General features: G+C 37.9%; 2 protein-coding genes across 11 annotated transcripts in view; one reads left to right on the forward strand and one right to left on the reverse strand.

The window, feature by feature from the left end:
* Nucleotides 1-687: 687 nt before the first annotated feature.
* On the reverse strand, nucleotides 688-15,531 carry LOC111872166 (E3 ubiquitin-protein ligase RNF8). Of its 2 annotated transcripts, XM_023865764.2 has the most exons (11): nucleotides 15,231-15,531; nucleotides 12,728-12,838; nucleotides 10,658-10,827; nucleotides 8,770-8,941; nucleotides 8,238-8,360; nucleotides 8,000-8,144; nucleotides 6,217-6,473; nucleotides 4,749-4,953; nucleotides 3,730-3,829; nucleotides 2,638-2,734; nucleotides 688-1,916 (listed from the first exon to the last, which is right to left on the reverse strand). In XM_023865764.2, the coding sequence occupies exons 1-10, from the start codon at nucleotides 15,306-15,308 to the stop codon at nucleotides 2,647-2,649; spliced, it is 1,449 nt and encodes a 482-aa protein (XP_023721532.1). In that variant the 5' UTR covers nucleotides 15,309-15,531; the 3' UTR covers nucleotides 688-1,916; nucleotides 2,638-2,646. The 2 variants fall into 2 exon arrangements, with proteins under 2 accessions (XP_023721532.1, XP_023721531.1); XM_023865763.2 differs by lacking the exon at nucleotides 688-1,916 and having other exon boundaries at nucleotides 2,116-2,734.
* Nucleotides 15,532-15,604: 73 nt separating this feature from the next.
* LOC111872173 (ral GTPase-activating protein subunit beta) overlaps nucleotides 15,605-26,749 on the forward strand; it is a gene marked incomplete at its 3' end in the record, with an annotated part of 34,606 nt that continues 23,461 nt past the window's right edge. For 5 of the 9 annotated variants that reach the window (XM_033754561.1, XM_033754562.1, XM_033754565.1 and 2 more), the window contains 7 exon segments: nucleotides 15,605-15,749; nucleotides 16,595-16,816; nucleotides 17,569-17,770; nucleotides 19,372-19,398; nucleotides 20,867-21,031; nucleotides 22,434-22,667; nucleotides 23,932-24,192. In XM_033754561.1, coding sequence (XP_033610452.1) covers nucleotides 15,708-15,749; nucleotides 16,595-16,816; nucleotides 17,569-17,770; nucleotides 19,372-19,398; nucleotides 20,867-21,031; nucleotides 22,434-22,667; nucleotides 23,932-24,192 — 1,153 coding nt within the window. 9 annotated transcript variants of the gene reach the window in all.

The following is a 26,749-nucleotide window of genomic DNA, read 5'->3' on the forward strand; positions in this document are numbered from 1 at the left end:
GTTTTATAGTCTTGGGGAGACACTTTGGAATCATGATTTAACTGAATATGTATACTGTGAACTCGAATAGCTTTGGAAAGACATAATGATAAAATAAGCATAACAACAGTAATAATAATAATACCAATGATGGTATTGTCACATCTATGAGTGTGATTATAGAGAGGATTTGGATTTATTGGACTCTTTGACACAGTGCGTGACTACACATTATGGTTCACTATTACACACACTGTCCACAGTCACGTTTTCACTGGCCATTGCTCAGTAGTGACTTTCAATGGCAGACGTTCCCCTTCCTCTGGATTCCCGAACTTCCGCGGCCTCGGCTATCAGCTTCTCACAGCAATATCTTACAACGACTGAACCTCAGCAGTTCTCTAACTTACTGACCAACTAACTCAACTCAACTGACTCTACTCCATTAACTATCCTGCCTATAACACCTCACCATGGACTACACAGAAAAGACTGGTCCTCTGTTACCATGCTGTTGTTGCATGCACAGACCGTGCATAAAACACCTTTCCTCTGTTGCTGTTTACAGGCCATTACTTGTATGATAGCATGTTTCATGAAAAGGTGCCAGTTGGTGTAGATGTTACTAGAGGCGTTCACACAGATTCACCATTCAGTAAAACAAAGTAAACTGTCCTTATAGGATATTATTATAAATAATTTATACAATATTTGCAAGATCTTTATTTGCCCAGCTACAATGGTACATTACTGTCATAAAATTTGTATTTTAGTATGCAATTACCATGCTGTATTTAATTCTGTACTACATTTTAACACCTCTGTTAACATATAAAAATTTCATGATCCTACATTAATTGATGAAATGATGTGTTGATTGGCTATGGTCTGAATGATCATTGTATCATTAGTACAGTAGCTGGGAAATGTCTCTTCATCACCATGTCCACAGTTGCTTTGGATCCATCCACCAACCTGGTCACTGGGCAAAGTCCACCCACACTATGAACCAGGGTATATCATACCTTGTTTAGGCAACCTTATGGAAGATATGTCTGAAGTTCTCACCACACACGAATACCAAATGTATGCTTAAAATAGAATATTGCAACTTTTTAATGATAACATGACTATCTGCATCGCTAATCAATGATAACACACCCTCCTTCCTAGAGTGGGTGCAGTATACAAAGGGCCTTTTGTTAGGGTGGTAAACATGGCTGAGTGTGAAGCCACCATTCTCTTCAAATTGATGCTGAGGCTAGAAATAGGCGAGATGCTTTATCATCTCATTATGGATATCATTTTCATCTGGGAGCATAAGTTGCATATGAAGAATGGTCATTCATTGGCAGCTGTTTGCTCTGTCTTTCACTGCTACAGAAGCAGGACACAGGCGATAGGATAGCAGTCAATCTGTATATATACTGATTATAATTATGAGCTCATGCATCTGAAGTTGGATGCTCATCCTGTCAAGTTGGGTTGACCCGCAACATGCAGGTTTGCTTTGTGGGTGTATGTAGAACATCTTGTGCTGATTGTACTTTTGAGATTCAGCACACCCACTGAGCTTATAAATGTGAATATGATTACTGCAAGCTCTGTAAATTTTATACAGCCTATTGTATGAATGTAACATGGGTAATATATGTTAGTAAAAGTGAGGCATAAATATATTAGCTCAGTGTGAAAGAAAAAACCTATCCAAACAATTAAATTGTGAACTGTATCATTCTGAGCTTTGGATGCTGTTATTTACGAAAGCATCATTATTAAGAATCCCTGTAAGGTTGGAACATGTAACAAGAAAACTGCTGGTCGGCACAGTTAAGCATGGGATGGCTTTACATTTGATACCTAGCATTTCCTTACAAGTCAGCAGTTAGGGCACCCTCTGGATCATGGCCTTGTCTTCCTTGAATGATGAAATCACGCTGCAAATGCAAAATATGGTGATCTCTTAGAGCTGGGTTACATTAGAGAATCAAGCATGTTTCTGTATTTCCAGTGGTGTTAAAATTGTTGGTCAACACATGTTGAAATTTATCATCATCTCTGGGAAATTTATTCACTGTGCCAACAGAACATGCATTGGGGAGACCATTTAAAATTTTACAAACATAAACAACAAAATATTAAACATCATGACAATTTTAATTTCTGTTTCCATTTTTGAGTTTCACAAAATGCAGTCATGTATTGTTTTCAGATACAAAAATAAATACAGCAAAATTTTCATTTAGGTCACCGAATCATGTTGAAATTATGAAGTCAATCTGAATTTCTTTGAGCTGCTTTACTGCTGCAACAAAAATGGCCTCCAGTCATTCACTTGTTTCAAACATTTGCAAAGTTTTATGACATTAGGGTATACTGTGTTACATGGCCCTTATATGACACTTGCACCAAAACCATTAATAATCTTCTGAATTGTTTTAAACAACCATTAATAACATTGCATTAACAGTGCATAATATAATAACTGTTGCATGAAAGACTTTTTTTTAAATACCAGGCTCTAGCAGATGTGAAGATCAGTACAAAGTCTTGATTGCAGGTGATAATTTTATGATAGCATCTCAAAAGTTAACATCTGAAATGCTAATCACATCAAAAACAATATTCGTAGCCTCGATTTCCTTCCACATAACTTACATTGCTCAATTATTCTGATTCATATGAGCTTGACATCTCAGATTCTGTGTCACTGGAGCTTGTACTGCTGATGTAGATAACACTGCTGTTATTTGGACTGTGAAAATGAACAGAAATAATGTCATAAGAAACATAATCAAATGTAGCATACTAAACAGGAAAATACTGCTGCTTAAAGTATCAGTCTTTAGAATAACATCCCATTTTTCACTATGAACTCTTTTACAAAAATGACAGGAAGCTTAATCCACCTGGAAACACTGATAAAGTGAATGAAATATGTGATGTTCTTCAATCAACGTCATTGAACATATATACTATGAAAAATATTTTTCCCGTTTTTCATCTAATATGGGACTATGGAAGGAACCATGTATACAGATTTTCCATATTTTAGAAACAAGAAAAAATTATCTGACAAGAAGACTAAGCTGAGGAAAATTTAAGCCGCGGCTGCAGCTCTCCAGAATTTAGTGAACTATAGTTTTAGTGTAGAATTACTGAAACAGCCTTTGAAAATCTCCTTTTACATGGAGGTCAGAATTCAAATTCTTTTAACAAAAGTTTGTTCAACTGAGGTAGGCATACATCATCAGAAAGATTCAAAACATTACATGGTGAAAAACTAGGACCACTGTCCATTGTGGTACCTGGATAAAATGGGGACAAGAAATGAACGCTATAGGAACGAAAATTCTAGTCTACTTCATACTTTGTTACTTGACCCCTCAGGCTGGCATGTGCTCCCTCTTATTCTGCTTTAAAATGTTCACTTTACCTACCCAGGCTACTTACTTGCAAATAACAGTAATTAATTAATAAATAAATAAATATATATTTTTTAGAATTCTGTCTTCTGGGATGTAATGCCATGTAGCTTGGTGAAAGTCAACCAACATTTCAGTGGAACATATTGCCTCAATCTTCATAGTGGGTTCTTGCTTAGCTGACTGACCCTGAATATGGACGCTACATGTTCCTCTGAGAGTTTACTTTCGCTAGACTATATGGCATTATTATATCCCAGAAACAGAACTCTTCATAGACACTTCTGTGAGAAACTCAAGTCCAACATACTGCACATCGACTAACCTGTGTTGTTCCAAACTACCAGCAGATGTGGCACTTCGGCCTCGTCTCCGTGTCTCACGAGAAGGAGCTCCTTTCGGTTTGGAGCCCAGCAATTCTTGAACTGAAATTATATTATCTATTTTGTAATATAATAAAATACAATTTTAACTGTAATAAACAAAATTAGATAATTTCTGCCTTTTGAAAGGATGATTACTCTTGTGCTTCACACCAAAAACAGAAAGATTTCTGGTAACTGCCACATCTGCACACATTTCCAAATTTTCATTTTAAAAATGCATGAGTGTCCTACGATACATAAGAATCCCATCCACAGTCCATTATTAAAGTGTAATTCAAGTGGGTATCTGCCCACCCTCAACAAACTGAAAGGGTACAATTAATGGTTACAGTGGGACCCCCATTTAAGAATCATCCAAAATCAACATCTCCGGGTTAAATTGCTTCCACTTCAGATTTTCCTTAGTTTAGAGTTCAAGTCCACTGCTCCAAAAAGTATCCATAAATGGCAGTTTCAATGCATGTTTGAAAATTATAGTTTAAAATTTTACATTCTCACACAGTATGGTCCCTTCACGAAATTCATGGATAGTTCAATTTCACACACTTCAAGGCATCAAATTTTCAGTAGTCCGGATCTATCACAAAATTTATTGTCTACAAAACCTATGGTACTGGCTAAAAACTCACTGTCATTTGAAAAAGTCTGAAAGCCAGCAATGTAACCTTATAAATTCCATGTATTACAGACTGCGCTGATTCTTATTCTTCCATCTTTTATGTTTAAAAATAAAATGACATTTTCTTAAATATACAGTCAGCGAACTTAGATGAAATTAAAGACATTTTGTGTGACCATAAAGTCTTATAATTTAAATACACACAAAAAAAAACCTCATTTCTCATTTTATAAACTAAATACGATAAATTTGGCTTGATTTATCACAATATAATGTATCCAAGTGTCCTAGGAGAGGAAACACACTAACAACACAATCACACCCAAATGACATACATACTTTGCCTCTCTTCAACAATCTCTTGTCTCCGGTTCTTCAGCTCCATTGACAAATTTTCAACCATTTTGTCTATAAAGTTATCCACGACAATGGACTTATTTTGAGATCTGATACATTTTCGACAGATGGGACAAGTGTTCTTCTTCTTCATCCATTGAACAATGCAATAATGGCAGAAAGTATGAGTGCAGTTCAGTGTTGTGGCCTGTGAATATAAATATAAATGACAGTAAAGAGTCTTTAGAGTATTCATACTTAATGACGGGATGCCTAGTTCTGGATCAAATGAGTAGCAACATGGTAATATTGCTGCATTTTGGGTTCTCATGGCACTATATTTTAAGAGGATGGGTTTATCTGTTGTAACACCATGTAGTCTGGAGACAGTGCAATGTTTTGGAAGAAGAAAAAATGCCATCAGGCTCCTTCAAAATTACCTGGCATTACAAACCAGAAAACTGTACTCACCATAATCCCCATTGTGATAACCTCAAATCGAACAAATTATACTTTCCTTGAGCAACTAAATGTACAAGTACAAATCCCTTGTGTAGTGGTTTAAAAGTGCCAGATGATCTTTCTCCTTCCTCACATGTTTTCTTCCTGAAATGCAGGATTTCAAGGTCTGTTCTGATCCTACCAGAAATGGACCTACAGGGACAGGATGGGTGCTTATGAAATATAGAACATTCACTTCTTCAATAGAGATGCATTTCTGAATGAGCTGAATCTGAAATGAACTCCAAGGAACAGAGTTCTTCTTGATAAGTTAATATTCACCCAGGTGGCCAAGAAATCCACCATCCTTTGTAGAACCCAAAGGTTTACTGCCGTGTTTACCTGTCTTGAGCCAGATGAATCTGCATTCACGTACTGCTCAAATGACTCCTTTATGTCATTATTAAAAGGTTTCCTGAACCTTGTTTATTCTGTTAGTTTGATAGGTTTCCTTGTTTGTTAAATAAATGCTGTGTCAGACATTGTCCATCGTCTTAGGTATGTTCAGCACGTGATGTTATGGAAGCCAGAGCTGCTTGTATCATCACATGTAAGTGGGGAAAGTACTGTGCCCAGTTACGTCCATTTAGAGAAGCTAGTCCTAATCACTGGGCACTGGCATCTTCTACTAGGTCTAGCCGAGTAGTATCCACTCCCCAATTTTCACCCAGCAATGGAAGCAGATCCAACTTCTAGAACATCGTATATTTTAAATTTACTTGACATGATGGACTACTGTCGAACACAACATTCATATAATGAATAGACCATTGTCACACACCTTCAGAGGATCTTCCTTGTTTCTATGTTTATGCTTCAAAAGTATGGTCATAGGCTGCAAGGCATACATTACAATGGGAACAAATTTGCTGATGTATGTCATATTGCATCTGAGCATAATGTAGAATGTATCTATCAGAGATTCAGATACTTGGATTGAGTGATACCAGCTTCACATCTAGTCACTTACTGAAACAAGAAGCTCACTGCAGATACTACACTGCAATTCTGTTTCTACCAGCTCTCCAAAATTTGTGAGTACATCCTGCTTTGCCATGAGACACGATTCAGATGCAACTTCTTTAGCCTTTGTAGTACGTTCCAGTTCTTTTTCAAGGTACTTCATCTTCCCTTCAGTATTAGACAGATCTGTTTTCACTTTCTGAAGTTCTTCCTGCAATCGTTTCAGTTTCTCAGCTGATTCTCCCTCTTTTCTAGACAATGTTCCTATAATAAGAATTCCATCTACAGTAACACACAACAAGCTTCTTTGAAAGACCCTGTAAATTACATTACCATTCTAAGACACTTTAACATTTACTGGAAAGACAAGTAATTTATGTTAAATCAATCTTTTTTAATGACTGCAAGTCATACCAGTGTGAATGTGTTATGTAACAAACAACACGGAAATCCAGTAAAACAGGTAATGACAAAATATTTTGCATTTTGGCCCCAAGTGAACATACCATTAACCCGTTGCCGTGGTTCGTCGTGTATGGTTCGTCAGGGATTTAAATCGTCTGGGGGGGTTCGGCGTGTCTGTTTCGTCCAGCTGCACACCTATGTTATAACGCCCATAATAATTGGTGGTTTTGCTGTAGATTGTTAGATTTTTCGCTGGCCTGTTGTCACAAGAACAGAGTATACTAAGCCAACGAGTTTAGCTGAGATAAGTCATCGTTACATATGCCTGTCTTGCAGCAAAATTCCTGTGGCTCTGGCGAGCGGATTCTAGCTGTACCGTTATGAAAGGCCTGTTTTCTTTGCTTTGAAGATATAAACAACCGAGACGTGATATTTACGATGTTGATAATATCATATTACCCTGAGCTGGCCACAGTAGCACACTCAATTGCAATTCTTAGAAGAGGGTTGTCCAAAATTTTATTCTCGTAAAATCAATTGCTTTCGCACAGTTCATAGCACCCATTTCTTAGAAAAACGCCACAATATAAGGCAGGACACTGTGGTCACCCCCTGAGACGATACGGATGTGTGTGGGGGAGGGAAAAGTACTCATTCCTTCATAATCATCGCTCCAGTTGACGTCATTTTATCGTACTGACCTTGGTGGTCGTTTCGAGGGATGACCGTAAATATCGGAGCGAGGAATGTGGGGCACCGTTGGGTTACACGAATGCTTCAAGGCCTTCCTTACACTGCTCGAATAGATACCGGGCGCTCATATTATAAGGTAAGTTTATAAAAACCATCTTTTAAGATAATTTTAGTGAAAGTTTCATGCTTCAAGGCGTCCCATTCACTGCTCAAATACTAAACAACCTGCTTCCATTGAAGATATAAAGGGCGCGCATATTATAAGGTAAGGTTATAAAACCACCTTTTAAGAGCATTTTAGTGAAAGTTTCATGTTCCTATCTCATAGAATTTAAGAACAATGATGAATAAATAATTTTCGAGCAAAATTTAAATGGCCGGCTGAATATATTACCGCAGGAGCCGCGGCCGCGGAATTTAAATTACCACGTCAAAGGGTTAATATCCTGAAGATACTATTTATGCAGTTTTTATTTTGGGAGATGTTGAAAACGCGACAAAACTGTTGAACTCGACATTTTCACTACAGTACTTTTTCATACTACATGTATGAGAAAGTAATAATGAAGATTAATGGAAGAACAGATTATTATACAGAAAAACAGTACCGACATAAATAGAATGAATAACAGATTGCCTGAACTTTCATTTCCTTACAAACCTAAAGATTATTTCATTGTTAGAGTATATACCTCTTATATCATTCTCTATTTTGAGTTTTTCGTCTTGTAGACTCTGAATTTCTCTTGCCAGCTGAACTTTAATAACAAATTCCTTTTCTGTGACTTCTTTTACAAGCTCTTCCAGCATGATTTTAGTCTGTGCATCTTTCTGTTCCTGTAATGGTTGTTACAAATTTCATCAGAAAACTTGCTCTTCTCTCACAGAATAATTTTGAAATTAATTTATGTTTGGATTCAGACAGCTTACCAAATCTCTCAATCTCTGTTCCTCTTTCTCTTGCAGTTGTTTGTTCAACATCTCTTGAGCCCTGTCCTTTTTTGCCAAAAGGTTTTGCATTTCTTTCAACTTTTCTTCTAACAACTGTTTTTCCTGAAGAAAAAAAAACAGGAACAATTTATTAAATAGATTTCATGCAGGCTTTTTCTTTCCAGTAATATATCTTCTTCTGTTATTTAATAAGGAAGAGTCAATAGTTCCCCTTCTTAAGTACCATGCAATAAAGGCTTATGAGGGTGTGAAGATAAAGCATTATGCATTCTTAACCTCAGCACTAGATGCACAATAAGCCCACTCAAACACACTGAGACATAAGGCAACTTCCTACATGCATAGAAGCTGAGCAGTGACTGTGAGAGGGTTAAGCAAGTTCACATGTACACTGTATGTCACACTGGGGACTAAAAGTTTAGTAAGGAAATTTAAAAACAATTAATTAAAATTAACTTGGAAATTTTAAGATGTTATGTTATAGACACAAATGTATAATTTAAAACAGTACTTGTAGAAGTTTTCCCTCAGCAATTCTCCATTCTTCACACTGTTGTTTCAACTCTAATTTCTCTTGCAAAATCTTTTCCCGCTCATTGTTCCCCGACTCCAGCCTATCTTGCCGCCCTCTGTTCTCCTCCGGGTGCCACCTCTCATGCTCCAGTTTCCAGTCTTCTAAACCACTACACAGCATAACAGCAGTATTTATCAGTAACGGTAAAGTTGTCCCTGTGTTTAACTAAGCACTACACCATGAAGGTGTATAGGGAAGGTGATGGAGAGTCACATATTCTTGACCCTGGAGGTAGTCAGCTTCATACCCTGGGGAAAGACCCCTTGTACCCATTGGATAGGAGGATGGGTGGGCCCCAGACTTGGTCTGGATGACAGAGAGAGGATAAAAATCTCACCCCTACAGGGATTCGAGCTCAAACACTTCAGCCACCCAGCCCACAGTCACTATACTGACTGCACTATCCCAGCACATGTATTTATGATAAGTATATCAATTTACATGTTTTATAATCACTAAGCTTTACAATGACATGCAAGTATCCTGAACAATGGAATATTCAAAATGTTCCTGCAAATAGATTTTGAATTCATATATAAGGTAGAACTCTTATCAGAACAATTTGCACTGGTACATTTTAAATTTTATGGTCCCAATTCTATAAAATATTCTTAAGGTCATTTATGCTGGTATTTTAGAATTAAATATTTATGAATGCAATATGCTACAACAATAAAATAACTAATGACTATAATTTTTAATGTTATATTTTAGCGTCCTGTTGCACTGATTTAAGTCCATGATTTATTTAATCCGTCTTGCAGTGCATACACTCATTTATTCCCTTCTCTCCCTCGCACTACATGTTTCGGCATAATAATGCCATCTTCAGGTGCTTACTTATCCACGTCAAACCAGTTCATTGCATGCCATGTTCACACATTAAAATAACTAAAATATGTATCTATCATATACATTGTCAAAGATTTACATTTGGATTATTTAGTTGGTTGAGGCACTATGCTACAAGTTGGAAGGTTGTGGGTTCAAGTCCCGATGAGGTCATTGGATTTTTTTCAATTGACCTAATCCTTCCAGTCGCACTATGGCCCTGGGGTTGACTCAGCCTCCAATAGAAATGAGTACCAGGAATATTCTTGGGGGTAAAGGGTGGCTGGCATGTAAGGCTGACAACTTTGCCGCTATCTGTGAGCCGATGGTCTAGAAAATGTGGGAACCTCAACTCCACAGCCTGTTACAGGGATAGCGTGACGCGTAATGCTGTCACCCTCATCACCATCTGTGAGCCGATGGTCTAGAAAATGTGCGAACCTCAACATCTCACAACCCTATGAGCCTCCACGGCCTGTTACAGGGATACCTTTACTTTTTTACTTTGATTTAATGGCAAGGATGTGAAAGCAGTTCTGACCCAATTTGGGGTACTATTCTGGAATTTGCCTAGAGGGACAGAAGAAAACCATGAAAGAACCTTGGTGAGGTTAGCTGGTCTCTTGGCAGAACTGAACCCACAATCTTCTGAAGACAAAGCACAAGTGCTACCCACTCAGTAATCTGAAATGGACGAAAGGAACAAGCAGGGAAAGTGGGAGACAGAGAGCAGGCATTTCACAATTTAGTTCTCCGTGGCTCATCACTGAAAAGTAACTGTTTAAATTTCAGTTTCTTTTTTCAGATTAAACATAAATGATGTCTGGATCTCAAAGTAAGAAATTACAATCTGCTGACTGTGTACAGTACAATTCATTGCTTAAAGTACAACTTTACAGTATAGTGATCTGTTATTTGCTCACACAGATGCAGAGACAGATGATGCCACATGGGTGGAAAGCTAGAAATACTTAACAAATATCTATGTACTTACAAATTTTCATCCAGTCTGATTTTCTTTGTAGAATTTGTGGAGACATCTTTTGTAAAGAACACATACTTAAAATGACTGCCATTGTCAAATGCAATCGTATCACCATCTTTTATCAGAGATGGTTTATCTCTCTCCAGCCTCTTATTATTCACATATGTTCCAAATGTACTCTGAAAATAGTTTTGTTGGGATAATATAAACATATGAGCATAAAACCAACTGAAATTTCAAGAGGAAATTGTTTCAGTTACCAATATCTTACTTGTTTACAAAGCGCTTATTTCACTGTGACCCATTCTTATATGTCACAGCCACTGAGACGCTCTGAATGTGCATGCTATGAACTTCAAAAACTTCTGGAAAGACAGCTATATTTACACTAAGATACCTTCCTTCTTTGGGAGCATGTGGTAGCATAGTTGGTTGAGGAACTATGCAGGATCAAATCTCGATGAGGTGGATTTTTTCAATTTACCTAATCCTTCTAGCCGCACTATGGTGCTGGGGTCAACTCAGCCTCTAACAGAAATGAATACCAGGAATATTCTTGGGGGTAAAGGGCAGCCAGCGTGTAAGGCTGACAACCTTATCGCCATGTGTGAGCCGACTGTCTAGAAAATATGGGAGCCTAAACATCTCACAACCCTATGGGCCTCCATAGCCTGTTACAGGGATAGCTTGACACGTAAGGCTGACACCCTCACCGCCATCTGTGAGCCGACTGTCTAGAAACTGTGGGAACCTAAACATCTCACAACCCTATGGACCTCCATGGCCCATTACAGGGATACCTTTACCTTTTTTACTTTACTTACCATCCTTCTTCATTGAAACAACGAATTAAGTTACATCTTTTTCTGTAAGATGGCACAATTTTGAACACAGAGCTGCCATCCATGTAATTACATGAGAACTGCTATGACACGAGGCCTGTAACTGTACGTCCCTCGCTAAAATTATTTAATTAAGGGCATGACCAATTTAGGCATTGTTTCACACCCTGGGAGACGCTCCTCTGGCAAGATACCATCCTGGGACCATCTAGCTGTAATTCAACATTGTCCCCCTTAGGCTTAGGGTGTCACTATTGTCCCTAACATTGCCAGTTTGCTCCTAGTGTCATAAACCCATGAACTGACATTGTGCAAGACTGGCCAGGAGGGGTCTTGGGTTCCCTGCTCGTGTGCCTTGAAGACCTAAAAAAGTTTATGGGCATCTCGAAAAATACGAATGTAGGACAGATGGCGGGCTTTCTCGTTTTATTTTCTTACTTTTTTGTGCCAATTGGGGACTTGTAAAGAGAAGGCAGTTATTTACAGGGAGCGGAGGTGAACAGTTGAAAAGGGAGTTACAGGAGGGTAGCTAGAGAGTGGCGTGTATGGTCAGTGAGCTGGGGGCAAATTGGTGTAAAAAGGTTAAGTGTGATGGAGCGGCTAGCTTGGAGGAAGATATATATGACTGATCACTGTATGAAATTTTAAATTAAGACTGCAATACACGGTGTGTTCTGGAGACCCTGGATTCATGAACCCCTAAGTGTGTTCCACTCCCATATCCGAAGCACCTGTATCCATGAGATAAAGAACCCATCTCAGGCAATAGTCGTGGCAGCTGTATGTCAGTGGGCGGGTACAGGCCCTAACATACACACAGTCAAATAACAGATTCATAGCCATAAGCAACTTTCTATTACGTACGTACATAGAATTCACATTTCTTCATAGATTTTTTTGACAAAATACAACTATTTTAAACATAATCTTGTGGGTCTGTTACCAAGATAATCTCTACCACAGACAATGTAGTGTCCAGAAACAATCATTCTATAATAGTCTTTATGATTGAAGTCTGGTTTTTCATGTGGATTTTTTTTTTTTTTTTTTTTTTTACTTTTCCTTTTCAACTATGACATCTTTTAATCACACCCTAAAATGGATTACTCATAAATATTATGATTAATGAGATGAATAAAAAATCATCAAATACAGATTACAACTTAGCATGTATTTAGCTTTGATTATTTACATATGCATATTTTATACAGTAAATAATTATAACATTACATCTCACCTTATCACACACCGTCCATATCCCATCCTTCCTCTGAAAAATGCAGTGAGTTTTTGAAATCATAAGATTGGAGATTAGGAATGACGATGTTTTGCCACGACCAACAATAAACTGAAATAGTTCAAAGATTAAATAATTTCATATGTATGGTAAGGTTTATAAGAACAAAAATGAACCATAACCACAATGAGGCACTTCCATTAACCACCATATATGGAATCAAAATATCAGGCTGGTGATCAAAAAGCATTTATTAAGAATAATTTATCAATTCCACCAAACAAGTAATTTTTAACAAGGTTACATACAGTCTTCTGGGATGTGGCAGGGTCTTGTTTCATAGATAGGTACTAACATTTTGGTGGGACCTACTGCTTTCATCTTATGGGTAGCTTGCTTTTATACTGTAAAGATGGAGGCAGTGAATTCCTCCAAAATGATGGCACCTGTCTATAATTCTACATATTGTCACATCCGTGAGGACCAAAATATTGATATTTACTGCTGTGAGAACCTCAAATTCCACAAAGTAATTATTACACATAATGATAAGAATGTAACTTAAATTATTCAAACAATGTAAATTTATTAGGAAAATTTCCATGATTGAACTGTTAAACAGAAAAGTCCAATGCTTCAAACTGATCATTATGTGCAATATTTCATTAAACATTTTGTCACAAATTGTCTGATGGGATAGTGCAGTTGGTATAGCAACTGGCTATGGGCTGGATGACCGAGGATTCAGAGTTCGAGTCCTGGTAGGAGCAAGAATTTTCTCTCCTGCATGTTGTCCAGACAAGCTCTGGGGCCCACCCATCCTCCTATCCAATTGGTACCACGGGCTCTTCCCCTGGAGGTAAAGTGGCCGGGGCGTGAAGCTGACCACTCATCTCCAACAGTGCCAAGGTCAAGGAAATGCGGATCTCTCTCATACATCTTCATGGCGTAATGCTTAATTAGTTAAGCACATGGCCATCTTTACCTTTTTTTTACGCACAGTTATTAGACACCATAGCTGCACATTTTATAATCACATGTGATACTTCTTTTTACCAAAAGAGAAAATTCACTATATGATCACATAGTTAGCCTGCAACTCCTATAGTATCTGACTTATTATTATAAAAAAGGTGATTCAAGCTTCCAGATTTCATTTTCTTTCTGATGAAATATTTCACTATTACTGACCATGTCAGAGGCAGAATTTTCTCTCTGTTATGATAAAGGCTGTGAAATATGAACTCCTAATTTGAAGTAAGAAAAATGACAGGGAATTGAAAACGAACTGCCGGGGGGAGGGGGGGAGTGGATCTTAGAGAGATCAATTGAGTGAAGAGTATAATATGTAACTTTCAGAATTACACAGCTTCCTAGTACTGTTAAAGGGCCATGCCATAACTCAGGTAATCATTGGTTTCTCAACATGACAGCCCAGTTTCAAACCCAAGTCAATTCATGCGGAATATGTGGTGGGCAAAGTGGTGCTGGGGCATGTTTTCTCTGAGTACTTCAGTGTCCCCTGCCAATTCTCATTCTACCAAATGCTCCATTTCCTTCCTCTATCATCTTGGGATGGTACAGTTGACCATTTAAAGGTCTAAGCACCAAGGGGCTTGATCTCATTTCACTCTAAGGACAGGAAAAGTGTTACAAGTAAAATTTCAGTTATAATAGGAATGCTTCAGATGAGAATAAGAAGTGCGTAAACTGTACTTGCCAGGAATCTCTATAGAGTACTGAGGAAACTGGTAGTAGTATTTAACATACTTTAGGGAAAGGAGTTTTGAGCCAGTGAGCTGGACTGAACTTGCTCGGATGGGACTTCAATGGCAGGGCTTCATTAAGTGCTGAACCTTTAGATTATATTACAAGTATTAATAAGACACATTTTCAATGGTGTTTCACCGTGGCAACAGTGTGAGCACCTACCACATTCATTTGCACCTGTTAGTATCTATAAAGCTAAACATATTTCAATAACATATGGAATGGTTTCATAATATGGTGACAACATAATATTTGATAATGCATTCAAGATCTACAGCTATATTCACCTGCGATATGTGGAATAACTTTAAAATATGAGATCAGTACCTTGTGCAGAATTTGGGGTGCATTTATAATTACTTGATCTAATATAAACCGCTTCTAACCTTACCAATTTTCCACATAGTAATCGAATTTGGGTTTTTATGTAAGGTTACTCTGCCTCTTATAAAGATGCTGGGAGATGCCATCCTCGGTTGCTAGCTTCAGCAGGGGGGCAATGATCCTAAGATGACTGTATTGTTCGTAGTCTTGTGTATCAGTTTGTACATTTTTAAGAGTTGTTGACTTGTAGTGTTTTAGACGGCTTAAACTTACTTATCAGATTGTACTTTTGTAACAGTTCATGGATGTAAATAAATTATGAATTATCAATGTTTCCTAAATCTTTCCAAACCCCACAAACTGGCGTGAACTGATATTTATATCATTACCTTAGTTGTAAGCAACTTACGTCTGAATGACTGAGATGAATTTTTGGATAATCACAAACGTCTGGGCCAATCAACACAGCAGCTTCAAACTCACACATTTTCTGGGCCGAACGTGGTGTAGCGAACTCAGTACAAATTATAAACCTCTCCCTACACCATGCATTTCATGTAGTATGCATAACCCGTTTCAGCCCTGTATAAATACTATCGACACTATGAAGAGCACATAATTTTCCACTTCCACAGTAACCGCTTCAATAAGGGCTGAATATTTGAAATTGATGTTATCTGTGAATCCGAGCGTCATCTGCCGTCAACTTCATGATCTTCACGAGGTTTACCGACTTTTACGATCTTTGCCAAGTAATCCGTGATCGTCCGTGATGGTCCGTGATCACAGCGATGACAGCTGTGACAGTTCGGGTTCCATCTTAAGGATTCAAAGTACTGTTGAAGAGTTAATAATAATTTATTTTAGTAATGTAAAATGAGGATCTATGAATTTGGGCGTATTTAACAGAGTAAATTACAACGCTAAGGTAAAGTGTATGTCTTACTAAGGTAGTTGAACGAAGTGTTCTTTAAATGGCAATTGAAGGAAGCGCATATAGACGTGTGGTATCCGATGTCATTGTTTCATAAAATGCAGTAGTTCGCGTTAAAGAATTTCGGTGGGAAATCAGGAAGGTCCATATGTTCGGAATTCCTGTTAGCAGCCCTGGAGACGAGAACATGTTTGGAATGTCGAAGTTTCCTTTTTTTGTTCTTGATATTGAGCACGTGGAAGCAACCGGTGTAAACGCAAACTATTAATTTTTTTAAGAGATCCAGAACCTTCACACTTTTTAACAGATGAACGAGTAGCAAGGTCCATCGAATGCAACAGGTATATTAAAAAGTAAAGCCTTTACTACAGACCAGCGTCAGAAGGCAAAGCCAACACTACAAAGAAATACGAGCGCTTTTCATGTATGATAAACCCAGCTTGTCATAAAGGAATCTCTACTATTGGAAATCGAGAGGAGACGAAAATACCAATGTAATTAAAGTAAGCTGTGTTAAAAATAAGAGACAGTAGCAGTTAAAATTAATCAGAAGTCGTGTTTTATGAGTACATGAACAGAGTGACGGCTGTATTTTCCTACTGCTGGTATGTAAAACGCCTAGCATGATTGGCTGTATGTATAATTTTGTGTGTTCCGGTGAGGGCCATGTTAATGTGGTGGATAAAGTTCATACCTCACAGGAAACAAACACTGTTTATTGTGAGAACCACATAGAAACTTCTGTGAGAAGAAAGCGGAGTTTTTGTATATTAAGATAGGTGGTACTTATAGAACCACCGAGCTTTAAAGGGTTAAAGTATTCATTTGATGGTCCGCAGGAGTCTGAGAGTGGTGGTATGTACTCAGAGTGGGCGTCCCTAACTTCACTAATTCAGAATGGGAATGAAGAGAGCCAGAGTGTGTTGGGGAAGTTCCCAATGGGATCTGGGAAAGAAGTGGCCATGGCTGTGGTTAAACAGCTGGCTGCTAATCTGGGTTTTGCTCAAGCAGCAGAACCTAGCCCCCTGACTACCGATCGGGAAGTTCAGTGGTGCATGGAGGCAAGTACTGGATAGAAAAAGTGCTGTGTAGTAGCTTTTACTATTAGTCAGTCAAATGTAGGAAACAAAGCACAATCACATGGACATCTGTCCAGAGAGAAAAAAGTGTTCACAGGATGAGCACAGTCATTATTGAGAATCTAAGAGTTGCTCCGATAGTTAAGAAATTCTATTCCTTTTGTGGAACCTGAAGGATTGTCACTGGTTTGAAGAGATCCTATTACAGGTCCCAGTCCTAAGCCAGAGGAGTCGTGTCCACTTCTCTAATCCTGTTTTTTTTTATGATCCATTTTAATATTAATCTTTCATTTATGCCAGATCTCCTGTAACATTTTTCTTGCTATAATTTTATATATATTTTTCATTTCTTCCAAGACTTCTGCATGCACTGTCCATCTTATCCTTGATATGACCATCTTAATAATATGTGGTGGAAAGTACAAATTACTAACCTTTTCATTATGTGTTTTTCTCCAGTCCCACATTACTTCCCGTGTCTTAAATTAAGATATTATTCTCAGCATCGTATTGCAAGCACCCTCAATCAGTGGATGATGGACCAAGTTTCATGCTCATGCAATGTATCGAGTAAAATTAGTATACTTTAATGATTACATTTTTGGATAAGAGACTGAGAGACAAAAGATTATGAAGTAATGTTATATTTTAGTGCGAGAGAGAGGAGGAGATAGATGAGTGTATGCACTGGAAGATGGTTGAAATAAATCACAATCATTTGCTTGATACTGTAGGTCATTTGCTTTGGGATGAGCCTGCCGCTGAATGAGCATGACACAATAAGGGATTGTGTTCATGTATACTGTGAATGGCTGTCAGCACTTCATCCAGTCCCTAAGGTCAGTGTTCCAAGGCCTGTGTGTGAGGATCCTAACTTGTATGCCAGGAAGATGATCTGTCACTTCCACAACCTGTTTGTTCCTCGCAAGGGTGAAGGTAAGCCCAACTGCAGGATTTTTACAGATACCTAATATTTTGTAAGATTTGAGGTTTTCACGGCAGTGACTATGAAGAAAGCAGTCTTCTGCGATGTGGCACCGTGTATATATTGTGTTAACCGATGTTTTGGAAGAACGTATCGCCTCCATCTTCAGGGTAGAAGACAAGAAGAAATCTGAGCAAACCAGTGTGAGCAGGTGCAACAGTCTGTTCAGTCACTCTTGTTTGCTCACGTATTTCTTCTTGTCTTCTACCCTGAAGATGGAAGCAATACGTTCTTCCGAAACATGGGTTAACACAGTGTCTACACGGCGCCACATGCCAGATGACTGCTTTCTTCATACCTAATATTTTGATTGGTTTACTTGTGCACCACTCTGCTTATTTTTAAAAATTAAGTACTTTTTTCTTAGATATTGAATAGAACATATATAAGATTAAGTGATTATAAGTACAGTGTTGAATTATTCATAGTTCTCGTAATTTAAGCTCAACACAGATGTCATTCTCATTTCCTTTTAATGGTATACAGGTGAAGCACTTTATTTCAACTCATACACTTTATAATATCAAGAAGAATGAAGATTTGCATATATTTGTGTATGTCAGTAAATTACTTCCCAAGTCACACAGAATGGTATTGTGTGTAAGCCGATTGAATGAGTACTAATATTCCACCATTTTTACAACATTTATTTTCCAAAAGAATGTTACAGAGTTGCCGTCTTGTAGTGCACTCAATTTCACCTGTTACTTCACGACATGTTTCGGCCATCATCAGGTGCCCTAATTACGCTAATATATTTCATTGCTTGCCTTTATAAAATTATTTTAAAAGTATTTAAAAAGTGCGTATTTGTCAACTATAATAAATTTACACACACTAAAACTTGTTAAGATTATTCATCTTATGTGTCATATATAAAACTTGTGTGTGGTTCTTCCACTATGGGGGTCATTTTTCTTATATTCTGTGTAAACCTGCAACGTGAAAAAAGGTAATTATTATTATTACTTTCGGCTTCTATCTGTTATGTGTTGTATTATAAGGTTTAGTACTCACCGTGTCTGGTGGTGTGTGTTTCCTTCTTAGCTGCGAGTGTTGTAATGTTGGATGTGTGTGTCTTCGTATTGATTGAGTTATGACGTGGTAGGGGTAGATGTGGTGGGGTTTTTGTTATGTTCTGTGTAAATTGTGTGTAATTCCTGAAATACTGGGTTATATATTTCCTTATTTATATTGTTCATGTGTGTGTTTTTCTTTGTTGTTCTGTATATATGTTTGTTTTCTAATGTGTTTAAATATTGTCCTGTCTTATTCGTTGCTATGATATCCATAGTATTTTCTATTGCAGGTTTACACAGAATATAAGAAAAAAAAAATAGTCTTTTGGAGTGCGATGCCATGTATTTTGATAGATACATACATACATTTCAGAAGAACCTCCTGCCTCCATCTTGAGTATGGAAAAGAATGTTTGTATCTGTCTACTGAACTATATAGCATCAAATCCCAGAAGACTTATCTTTATGTTACATGTGTGTTTATTTCCTGTGCAAACAGTGCACTGACTGAATTATTTTGTTTTATTTTCTAGTCTGGTCATTCCCTTACTTGGATCTAGGTAATGATAATGAGTAGCATAAAAGTATAGGTGTTATTGCTAGTGTATTGACCTAAGTTTTAACATATTCCTATTAAGGCACCCACACCTCAGGGAGGCAGGCTAGAAAAACATGTTGAATTATATGAAACAAATGTAATAATGTAAACTCTAGTCATGATTGAGTTCAGAAAGGCTGCTTAATCTGGAGGTAACCGGGTAACCTTATGTTTTGACTGAAAGTGCATCCATGGTAAGGTAAAGTTGTCTTCGTTCTTAACTAATTAAGCACTACGCCATGGAGGCGTAGAGGGGAGTGGACACATGGGAGTACTGAGACAAATTTGGACGAACAAATGTTATGAGGATAAAAAACTAAGATCGTAATTGGACAAACCTTCCCAGTTTCGGGGAAACCCTATTTCATGGTACGATGCTAAATTTGCCACAAATTAATTGTGTTCCACCATCAGTTTTAACAATTCTGGAGATGTGCATGGAAAAACATTAAAACTATGTGTGGAACACAGATTTAGTGTGTCATCATGGAATAGGGTGTCACGACACTGGGCAGATTTGCCCCAATGTTACATCACAGGCAACTTTGAAATATGGTGGCAATTTCTGTATAGAGTCCAATGACTGGGAGCAAAACAGATCCTCTCTCCACGATCTTTACAGGGATATTACAAGACCGGATCACCAGTGAAATATGGATATGAGAACAAAGTAAATGTTTCAAAGATTATTACAGAAACTGCACATAGAGTACAAATAGAATAGCAATGCAGACACTGTAATACAATTTGTTATGGTGAAGAGAAGGAGCTGGGATAGTGCAGTCGGTATAGGGGTTGGAGTTTGAGTTCCGGTAGTGTCAATTTTCTCTTCTCCNAGAAGAGAAGGAGCTGGGATAGTGCATTCGGTATAGCAACTGGCTACGGGGTGGATGACCTAGGGGTTGGAGTTTGAGTTCCGGTAGTGTCAATTTTCTCTTCTCCATGTTGTCCAGACCGGTTCTGAGGTTCACCCAGCCTCCTATCCAGTGGGTACTGGGAGCTCTTTCCCCAGGGTAAAGTGGCCGGGTAGTGAAGCTGACCACTCACCTCAAACTAGTGCCGAGGTCAAGAAAATGTGGATCCATACGTGCACCCATGGAAAGAATAATTAAGTGCAGGAACTCAGATGGGTTCTTAGAGCTCTTATGGAACTTAGCAGCCCACAGTGAGGTTCGAAGTGTGTAGCTAGCCCTTATCCTGATTGATTTGCAGCACTCTTTATGAAGGACATAATTTAACATTTGAACTCTAATAGTAATGTAATGTGTTCTCATAAAGATGTTTCGAAACTTATCTTTTATGTACAAACTTATGTGCTATGCTGTATGACTTTATTAAACAAAAAAATATAGGTAAAGGTAAAGATGTCTCAGCACTTAATTAATTAAGCACCACATGTTGAATGTTAAACAAATTGAACTGTGTGACAGGTGCGGACACTATCAACCGTCAGGCAGTCCTGTGTCACAGGGTGTTGCGAACGCTACAACACTTAGCTCAGGTTTCTACCAGCCTGACAAGAGAAACGTGGGAAGCACTATTGCTCTTCCTGCTTGCTATCAATGATACACTTCTTGCTCCACCCACAATAAAAGGTAATGTGTTTGTTGGCATTCATAGCATAAAAATATCTTTCTCACTCAATCGTTCATGGAGGAACCAAAGGGTTAACAACCAATATGTATAATATCACATAATAATTACCAAGAAGGGAGTATTTGTCAGTGTGTCATAATATTGCTAATAGTTGCCAATAGTGATAAATTGAACCAGAAGGTGTCATTGGTAAACTAGCATGGAAAGCACCTATGCTTGTATTCTTGACCTTTGCCAAAAAGTAATTATCAGCATCACCACTTAGTCTGTCAGTTTGTCCTTCCAGTTCACAGTGTGCATGTTCAGTGATACTGCAATTTCAGAGTTTTCCTCAAAGCCTGTAATGTGTGAGTGGATCACATGAAGTTTTATCTACATGGAAACCATAGCTAGAGATGAGAATTGTTAAGTTTGAAATTTTGATTGGTATTTCATTAAATCACATAGAGTCATAAGCTCAATTCCTGACCTGGTGAATTGTCAGTATTCCGTTTCTGGAATATAAATTCTGGTCTGCAACTTTTTAGCAATATGATGTGAACAGTATTACTTAAAATTGTACAAGCTTTAAAGTCTGATAAGCTACTTTTTTTCCCCCTGTCATGGTGTTTGCATTATGCTTATCATTTAACAACCCATTCACAACTTTAGAAAAAGTCTGAGGTTAAATTAAATACCTGAGGGTGTTTAAGAACAGGGTATTGAAGAGAATATTTGGACCGAAGAGTGATGAAGTGACAGGAGGTTGGAGAAAATTGCATAATGAGGAGCTTCATGACTTGTACTGTTCTCCAAGTATAATTAGAATGATCAAGTCAAGGAAGATGAGATGGGCAGGACATGTAGCACGAATGGGGGAGAGGAGGAATGCATATAGGATATTGGTGGGAAAGCCAGAAGAAAAGAGACCGCAGGGAAGACCAAGGCATAGGTGGGTGGACAATATTAGAATGGATCTTAGAGAGGTAGGATGGGATGGTATGGACTGGATAGATCTGGCTCAGGATAGGGACCAGTGGAGGGCTCTTGTGAACATGGTAATGAACCTTCGGGTTCGATAAAATGCTGGGAAATTTTTGAGTAGCTGCTGAATTGGCTGCTCCTCAAGAAGGGCTCAGCTCCATGAGTAAGTAAGTAAGTAAGTGAGTAAGTAACCTGACAAGGTGGCAGCCTTAAATTGAAAGAGGGATAACCTTGGATTAAAATAAAAAACAAGGAAATGACAGTTAATATCCTGTTTCTAATTTAAGCAATAATTTGATCTTTCACAAGTGAGAATCCCATTAAAGTGCAATGTCTGTGCACTTCAACAACATGTATTTCAGTTACTAGTGATGAATATATTTCTTATGACTCCATACATCTTGTCGTTGATTTTGTCATCAGTATATTGATTTCCAGATGATGTTGGTGATCAGCTGTGTGAACGTGTGCTTAGTGTGCTGTTTGAGGTATGGTTGCTGGCATGTGCTCGATGTTTTCCATCACCACCTCTCTGGAAGACTTTCAGAGAAACATGCATGAACTGGCGGCATCGAATCGCCCTCATCGAGCAGTGGAACCGTGTTAATCTAGCCCTCACTGCCCGACTTCTTGAGTTTATGTATGGTCCTTCCTTCCCTGAGTTAAAAATACGTAAGTTTCTTCAAAATCATTTCTTTCTGCTTTCACTCACTCATATACAGTGGTAGGAGAACAAATTGTCATTATTAGAAAAATTAGCTTCAAGATTGTGATTGTTAATTGTTTTCAGTTGTCCTCAGTCTTAAAGAATAAGGTTTTGCAAACCTGTTTGTTCCTTCTTTGTATGCTGCCTAAGTGCTTCAACAGTTTGCCCTTTTTTGCATGAAGTGCAAGAGTGNAGAGGAAAAGAGCGGTGTTAAGAGTTACCATTTCATTTTGTTCTATTCTACAGGCAAAGGGCAAAATGAAATCTGAATATTTGAATCATAAAAGGGAATATGTGGAAGTGAGGTGTTGGAAATAATTTGTTTTGTAACTTAGCGTAGATTTTCTGATAAAATGGAGGTGGAATTAAGATCAAATTGGCCTCAATTTGGAATTTGTGATATGTGAAACTGCTTGGGATAGAAGCTTCATGGTTCTTTTTAACATACTTTTCCTTCCTTAAGGAAGAGGTGTAGGCTTATGAGAGTGCCATACAGGCTGTATGTATGTGTGTCCTTTACTCTCAGCTTTTGAACCAGCTGACAAGAGTTGCATGAAATGTGATATGAACAATATGCCATTGGAGACCACTCCAAAGCCATGCTTTTCAATTTCCTGCAGTTAGTCATGACAGCATTGTGTACACACAAACTTGTGAGGTCGAAGCTACTTGATTTAGGGTCCTGAAATGATGCATGGTAACAGATCTTGCAAGAAAGGTGCAGCTGTTGTAAGGTAATTTTTTTGTAGAATTTAAAGAACAACTTGTGAATACACATTATATGAAATGTTGTTCGCAAATCAACAATTACTGCTAGACTGGCAATACCGTGTAACTTTGAGTTTATATCTGACAAATTTAATGTATACAAAACCTATATGTAAAATGACATCACCATTTTAGGTTTCTTTGTGAGGCAGAGGATTTGAGTCATTGAGCTGAAGAAAATAGTAAATAGAGGAAGTTTATCAGTGAGAATAATAATATGGAATCATTGAAATTGAATGTTGAATGAGTGGAATTAAATGGGAGATCCACTGCAAAAAGTATTTGCAATAATGAAGTAACAGTAGGAGAAACCTGTACACTAGGAAAACAGACTTCATGAGTTGTGCGGAACTCCCATGTTTGTTGCTCTGTATTCCACCAGTATTTTCATCCATTTATTGTTACCAGCGTTGCCCAGTTGATGCAGGGTTGATGCTGAAGTAAGAATTGTCTGACTTACAGCTGAGGAGGATGCGCAGCTGATACCAGTTGGAATGAGTAATGATTGCATTGCGCAGAGTTGGTTTCGGTTCCTGCATTGCCTTGGCAATCCTGCAAACCTCTGCAGACCGGCTGTGGTCTCACAGACTCAGAAATTTCTCCAATTTGCTATCACAAGTGAGAATGTCATTGATCCTTGTCAGCATCCTTGCCTTGCTGCTCTGCCACTTATCTTCCTCAAAGCCATCAAGGGAATTGCTGGGCAAGTGGATGCTTTCCTAGGTAAGGTACAGGTCTTTATAAAATAGCATTTGCTTCTGAATTTTGAATGCTGTTGAATTTGAGGTAGTGAGAATGTCATTAACCACTTTGAAACAAACTGCTTAATAACTGCGGTAAGTTAAATATATTTGTTAAGCTGTGACCCTGTTGCCTAGTTTCCCTTCCTGGAATATTAACTGATACGTGAGACACGATGTCTGTGTATGTGTGTGTGCACGCGCTCGTGTGTGCATGCTTGTGAGAGAAAGAGAGAGAGAGAGATCTCAAGTTCTCACAATAGTGATTATTATTGAGGTAATGGTCTTCTTGACAGACAGGTGGTAACATGTCAGAGAAACGTACTGCCTCTTCTTGCCTGAAAATGACACTGCATGGCTCCTCTGAAGATTTGGGACTTATCTACGAAGCTAAACAACATCATATCCCATACATGGTTGTTATATCTTATGTAGCATTTTTTCCAGTAGATTGTGAACTACCCTTTTCTTGCTATCTTGTAAGTTAGTAACTGATTTTGTAGCAGTGGTACCCTCCCCCAGTTATCACATGTTTTGTTCATTTCTTTAGCAGAGAATAATCATACTGCTGCTTTTGATTCTGCAGTAGGAGAATCGGAATTAGTTTAGAAATTATATAATGCAACAGAACTGTAAATCATACAGTTGCTGCAATGGTTCACCTAATCTTCTATATTGTTTTCAATTTACGAGTAGCTGAAACGAAAGGATTATGATTTTGTGATATTCAGATGAACCTGTTGTCTCAGTTATCCTGAAGACAGAGGCAGAAGGTTTCTCCAAAATTTAGATATTTATATACTAGAATACATGGCATCATGTCAAAGAAAACCATAATCAAATATTCACATACAGTTAGGAAGAAGGCTTGTTTTTGCAGGTTTTCGGAGACTTAATTTGACTGAGTAAAATGTGAAATACTTGAGACACCTGAGAAGCGTCAGACTTCTGATTGTCTTTTGAGAATAAAGTCAATGTATATGGTTTCAGAATTGAAGTTAACAAAGTGCCCTAATATTAGAGCTACAGAGGGTTATCTTGTGATGGGAGAAATTAATGTAAGTAAAGTAAAGCTATCCCTGTACCAGGCCGTGAGGGCCCATAGGGTTGTGAGACGTTGAGGGTCCCACATTATCTAGACAATTGGCTCAAAGTGGTAAGGGGGGAAGTGAATGTACTGTAACTTATCTTTGAGAAGTTCGCAGTTCACGTATGTAGCAGAGATTAACTAATTAGAGAGTAAACATGCTATGAAAAGTGACTTTGCTGATGGAAAAGTGAACTCTAGTGTGTAGAAGCCAGATCAATATTCTCTTGCTCTGTACAAGTAGAGTAGCACTTCAATTACATTACAGAATTCTCTGAACTTGCCCAAGTACACATTTATAATACTGTAACTTGGCTGATCTCAAACTTGAAGACTGCTCAACTTTCCAATGCACACATTTGCTTTGCACTGCACAAATGGGGGTTTGAAACTATCAGAATTTTTGGAGTTTTGTGTGTAGTGACATTGGTTTCCTCATTTCACAATAAAGTGTAAGTAGAAAGTGTGTGTATACATACCATTGTGTACTTTGTCCATATTTGTTATTGAATGGTGATTGTACAAAATAGATCAAAATTCAGACTTCATTATATTCCTCCTGAATCTTATTTCCATCTACCAACTGGCATGGTATCGGATCCAAGAAACAACAGTCACAAGAGCCTCAGATTTCATATATAGATGAGAATTTGTAACACAGATATTGATATGCTATAAACTGAAGGTTTTTGTGTAATTCACTTGATCTGTGGTCAGTGGTATATCAAAAACCAAAATTGTACACTTCACAGTAAGAAATAGTTATGTAGTTATTTAGTGTGTCAGTAAGTAAGTTACATAATCAATCAGTAAATGAGACAGCGAATGATGTGATCAATTGGTAGGTCGGACAGAATGTTTCTTAATTCCTCTTTTTATTTTCATGCCTAGGCACGTAATATTTAAAACATCTGGTTAATTTATATTGGCAATAGGTGAATAAAGACAATAAAGACAAAAGAACTTTTATATGTATGCTTAATCTTCTAAGGCAGGATGGTTATCATGAGTACCATCTGCTTTAGCCATAAAAAGTTCTGTATTTATATGACTTTCACATGAGTCCCAGAAAATAAACAACAATTATTTCCCTAAACATTAACCATCTGGTTTATTACTGGAGATGCTGTATGTTTCTTGTTAGACAAGAAGTGAATTTTTAAATATTACATATGGGACCGCCTCTGTGGTCTAGTGGTCAGAGTTCCTGGATACAGATCCAGAGGTCCCGTGTTCGATTCCCGGCACTACCAGTTTTTCTGAAAAACAGTGTGTCGGGAATGGGGTCCACTCAGCCTCATGAGGATAATTGAGCTATTTGAAGGAAAGAATGGCTCCGGTCTAGAAAACCGAGATTAACAGCCATGGGGATCCATTGCTTTGACCATGTGACATCCTCTATCTGAAAAAGTAAGCATTAACTTTGCTGACAAGCAACGGTTGCTTGGTCAGT

The sequence above is a fragment of the Cryptotermes secundus genome, unplaced genomic scaffold, assembly GCF_002891405.2.
Source record: "Cryptotermes secundus unplaced genomic scaffold, Csec_1.0 scaffold581, whole genome shotgun sequence".
NCBI classification, from domain to species: domain Eukaryota; kingdom Metazoa; phylum Arthropoda; class Insecta; order Blattodea; family Kalotermitidae; genus Cryptotermes; species Cryptotermes secundus.

Bases quoted from the DNA above. Each gene is read 5' to 3' on its own strand.
- LOC111872166 (XM_023865764.2), bottom strand. From the start codon at position 15,308: ATGTGTGAGTTTGAAGCTGCTGTGTTGATTGGCCCAGACGTTTGTGAT. The intron at 10,828-12,727 runs GTGAGATGTAAT...AACTATTTTCAG, and splicing joins TATGGACGGTGTGTGATAAG to AGTACATTTGGAACATATGT. The intron at 8,942-10,657 runs GTAAGTACATAG...TATGCTGTGTAG, and splicing joins ATCAGACTGGATGAAAATTT to TGGTTTAGAAGACTGGAAAC.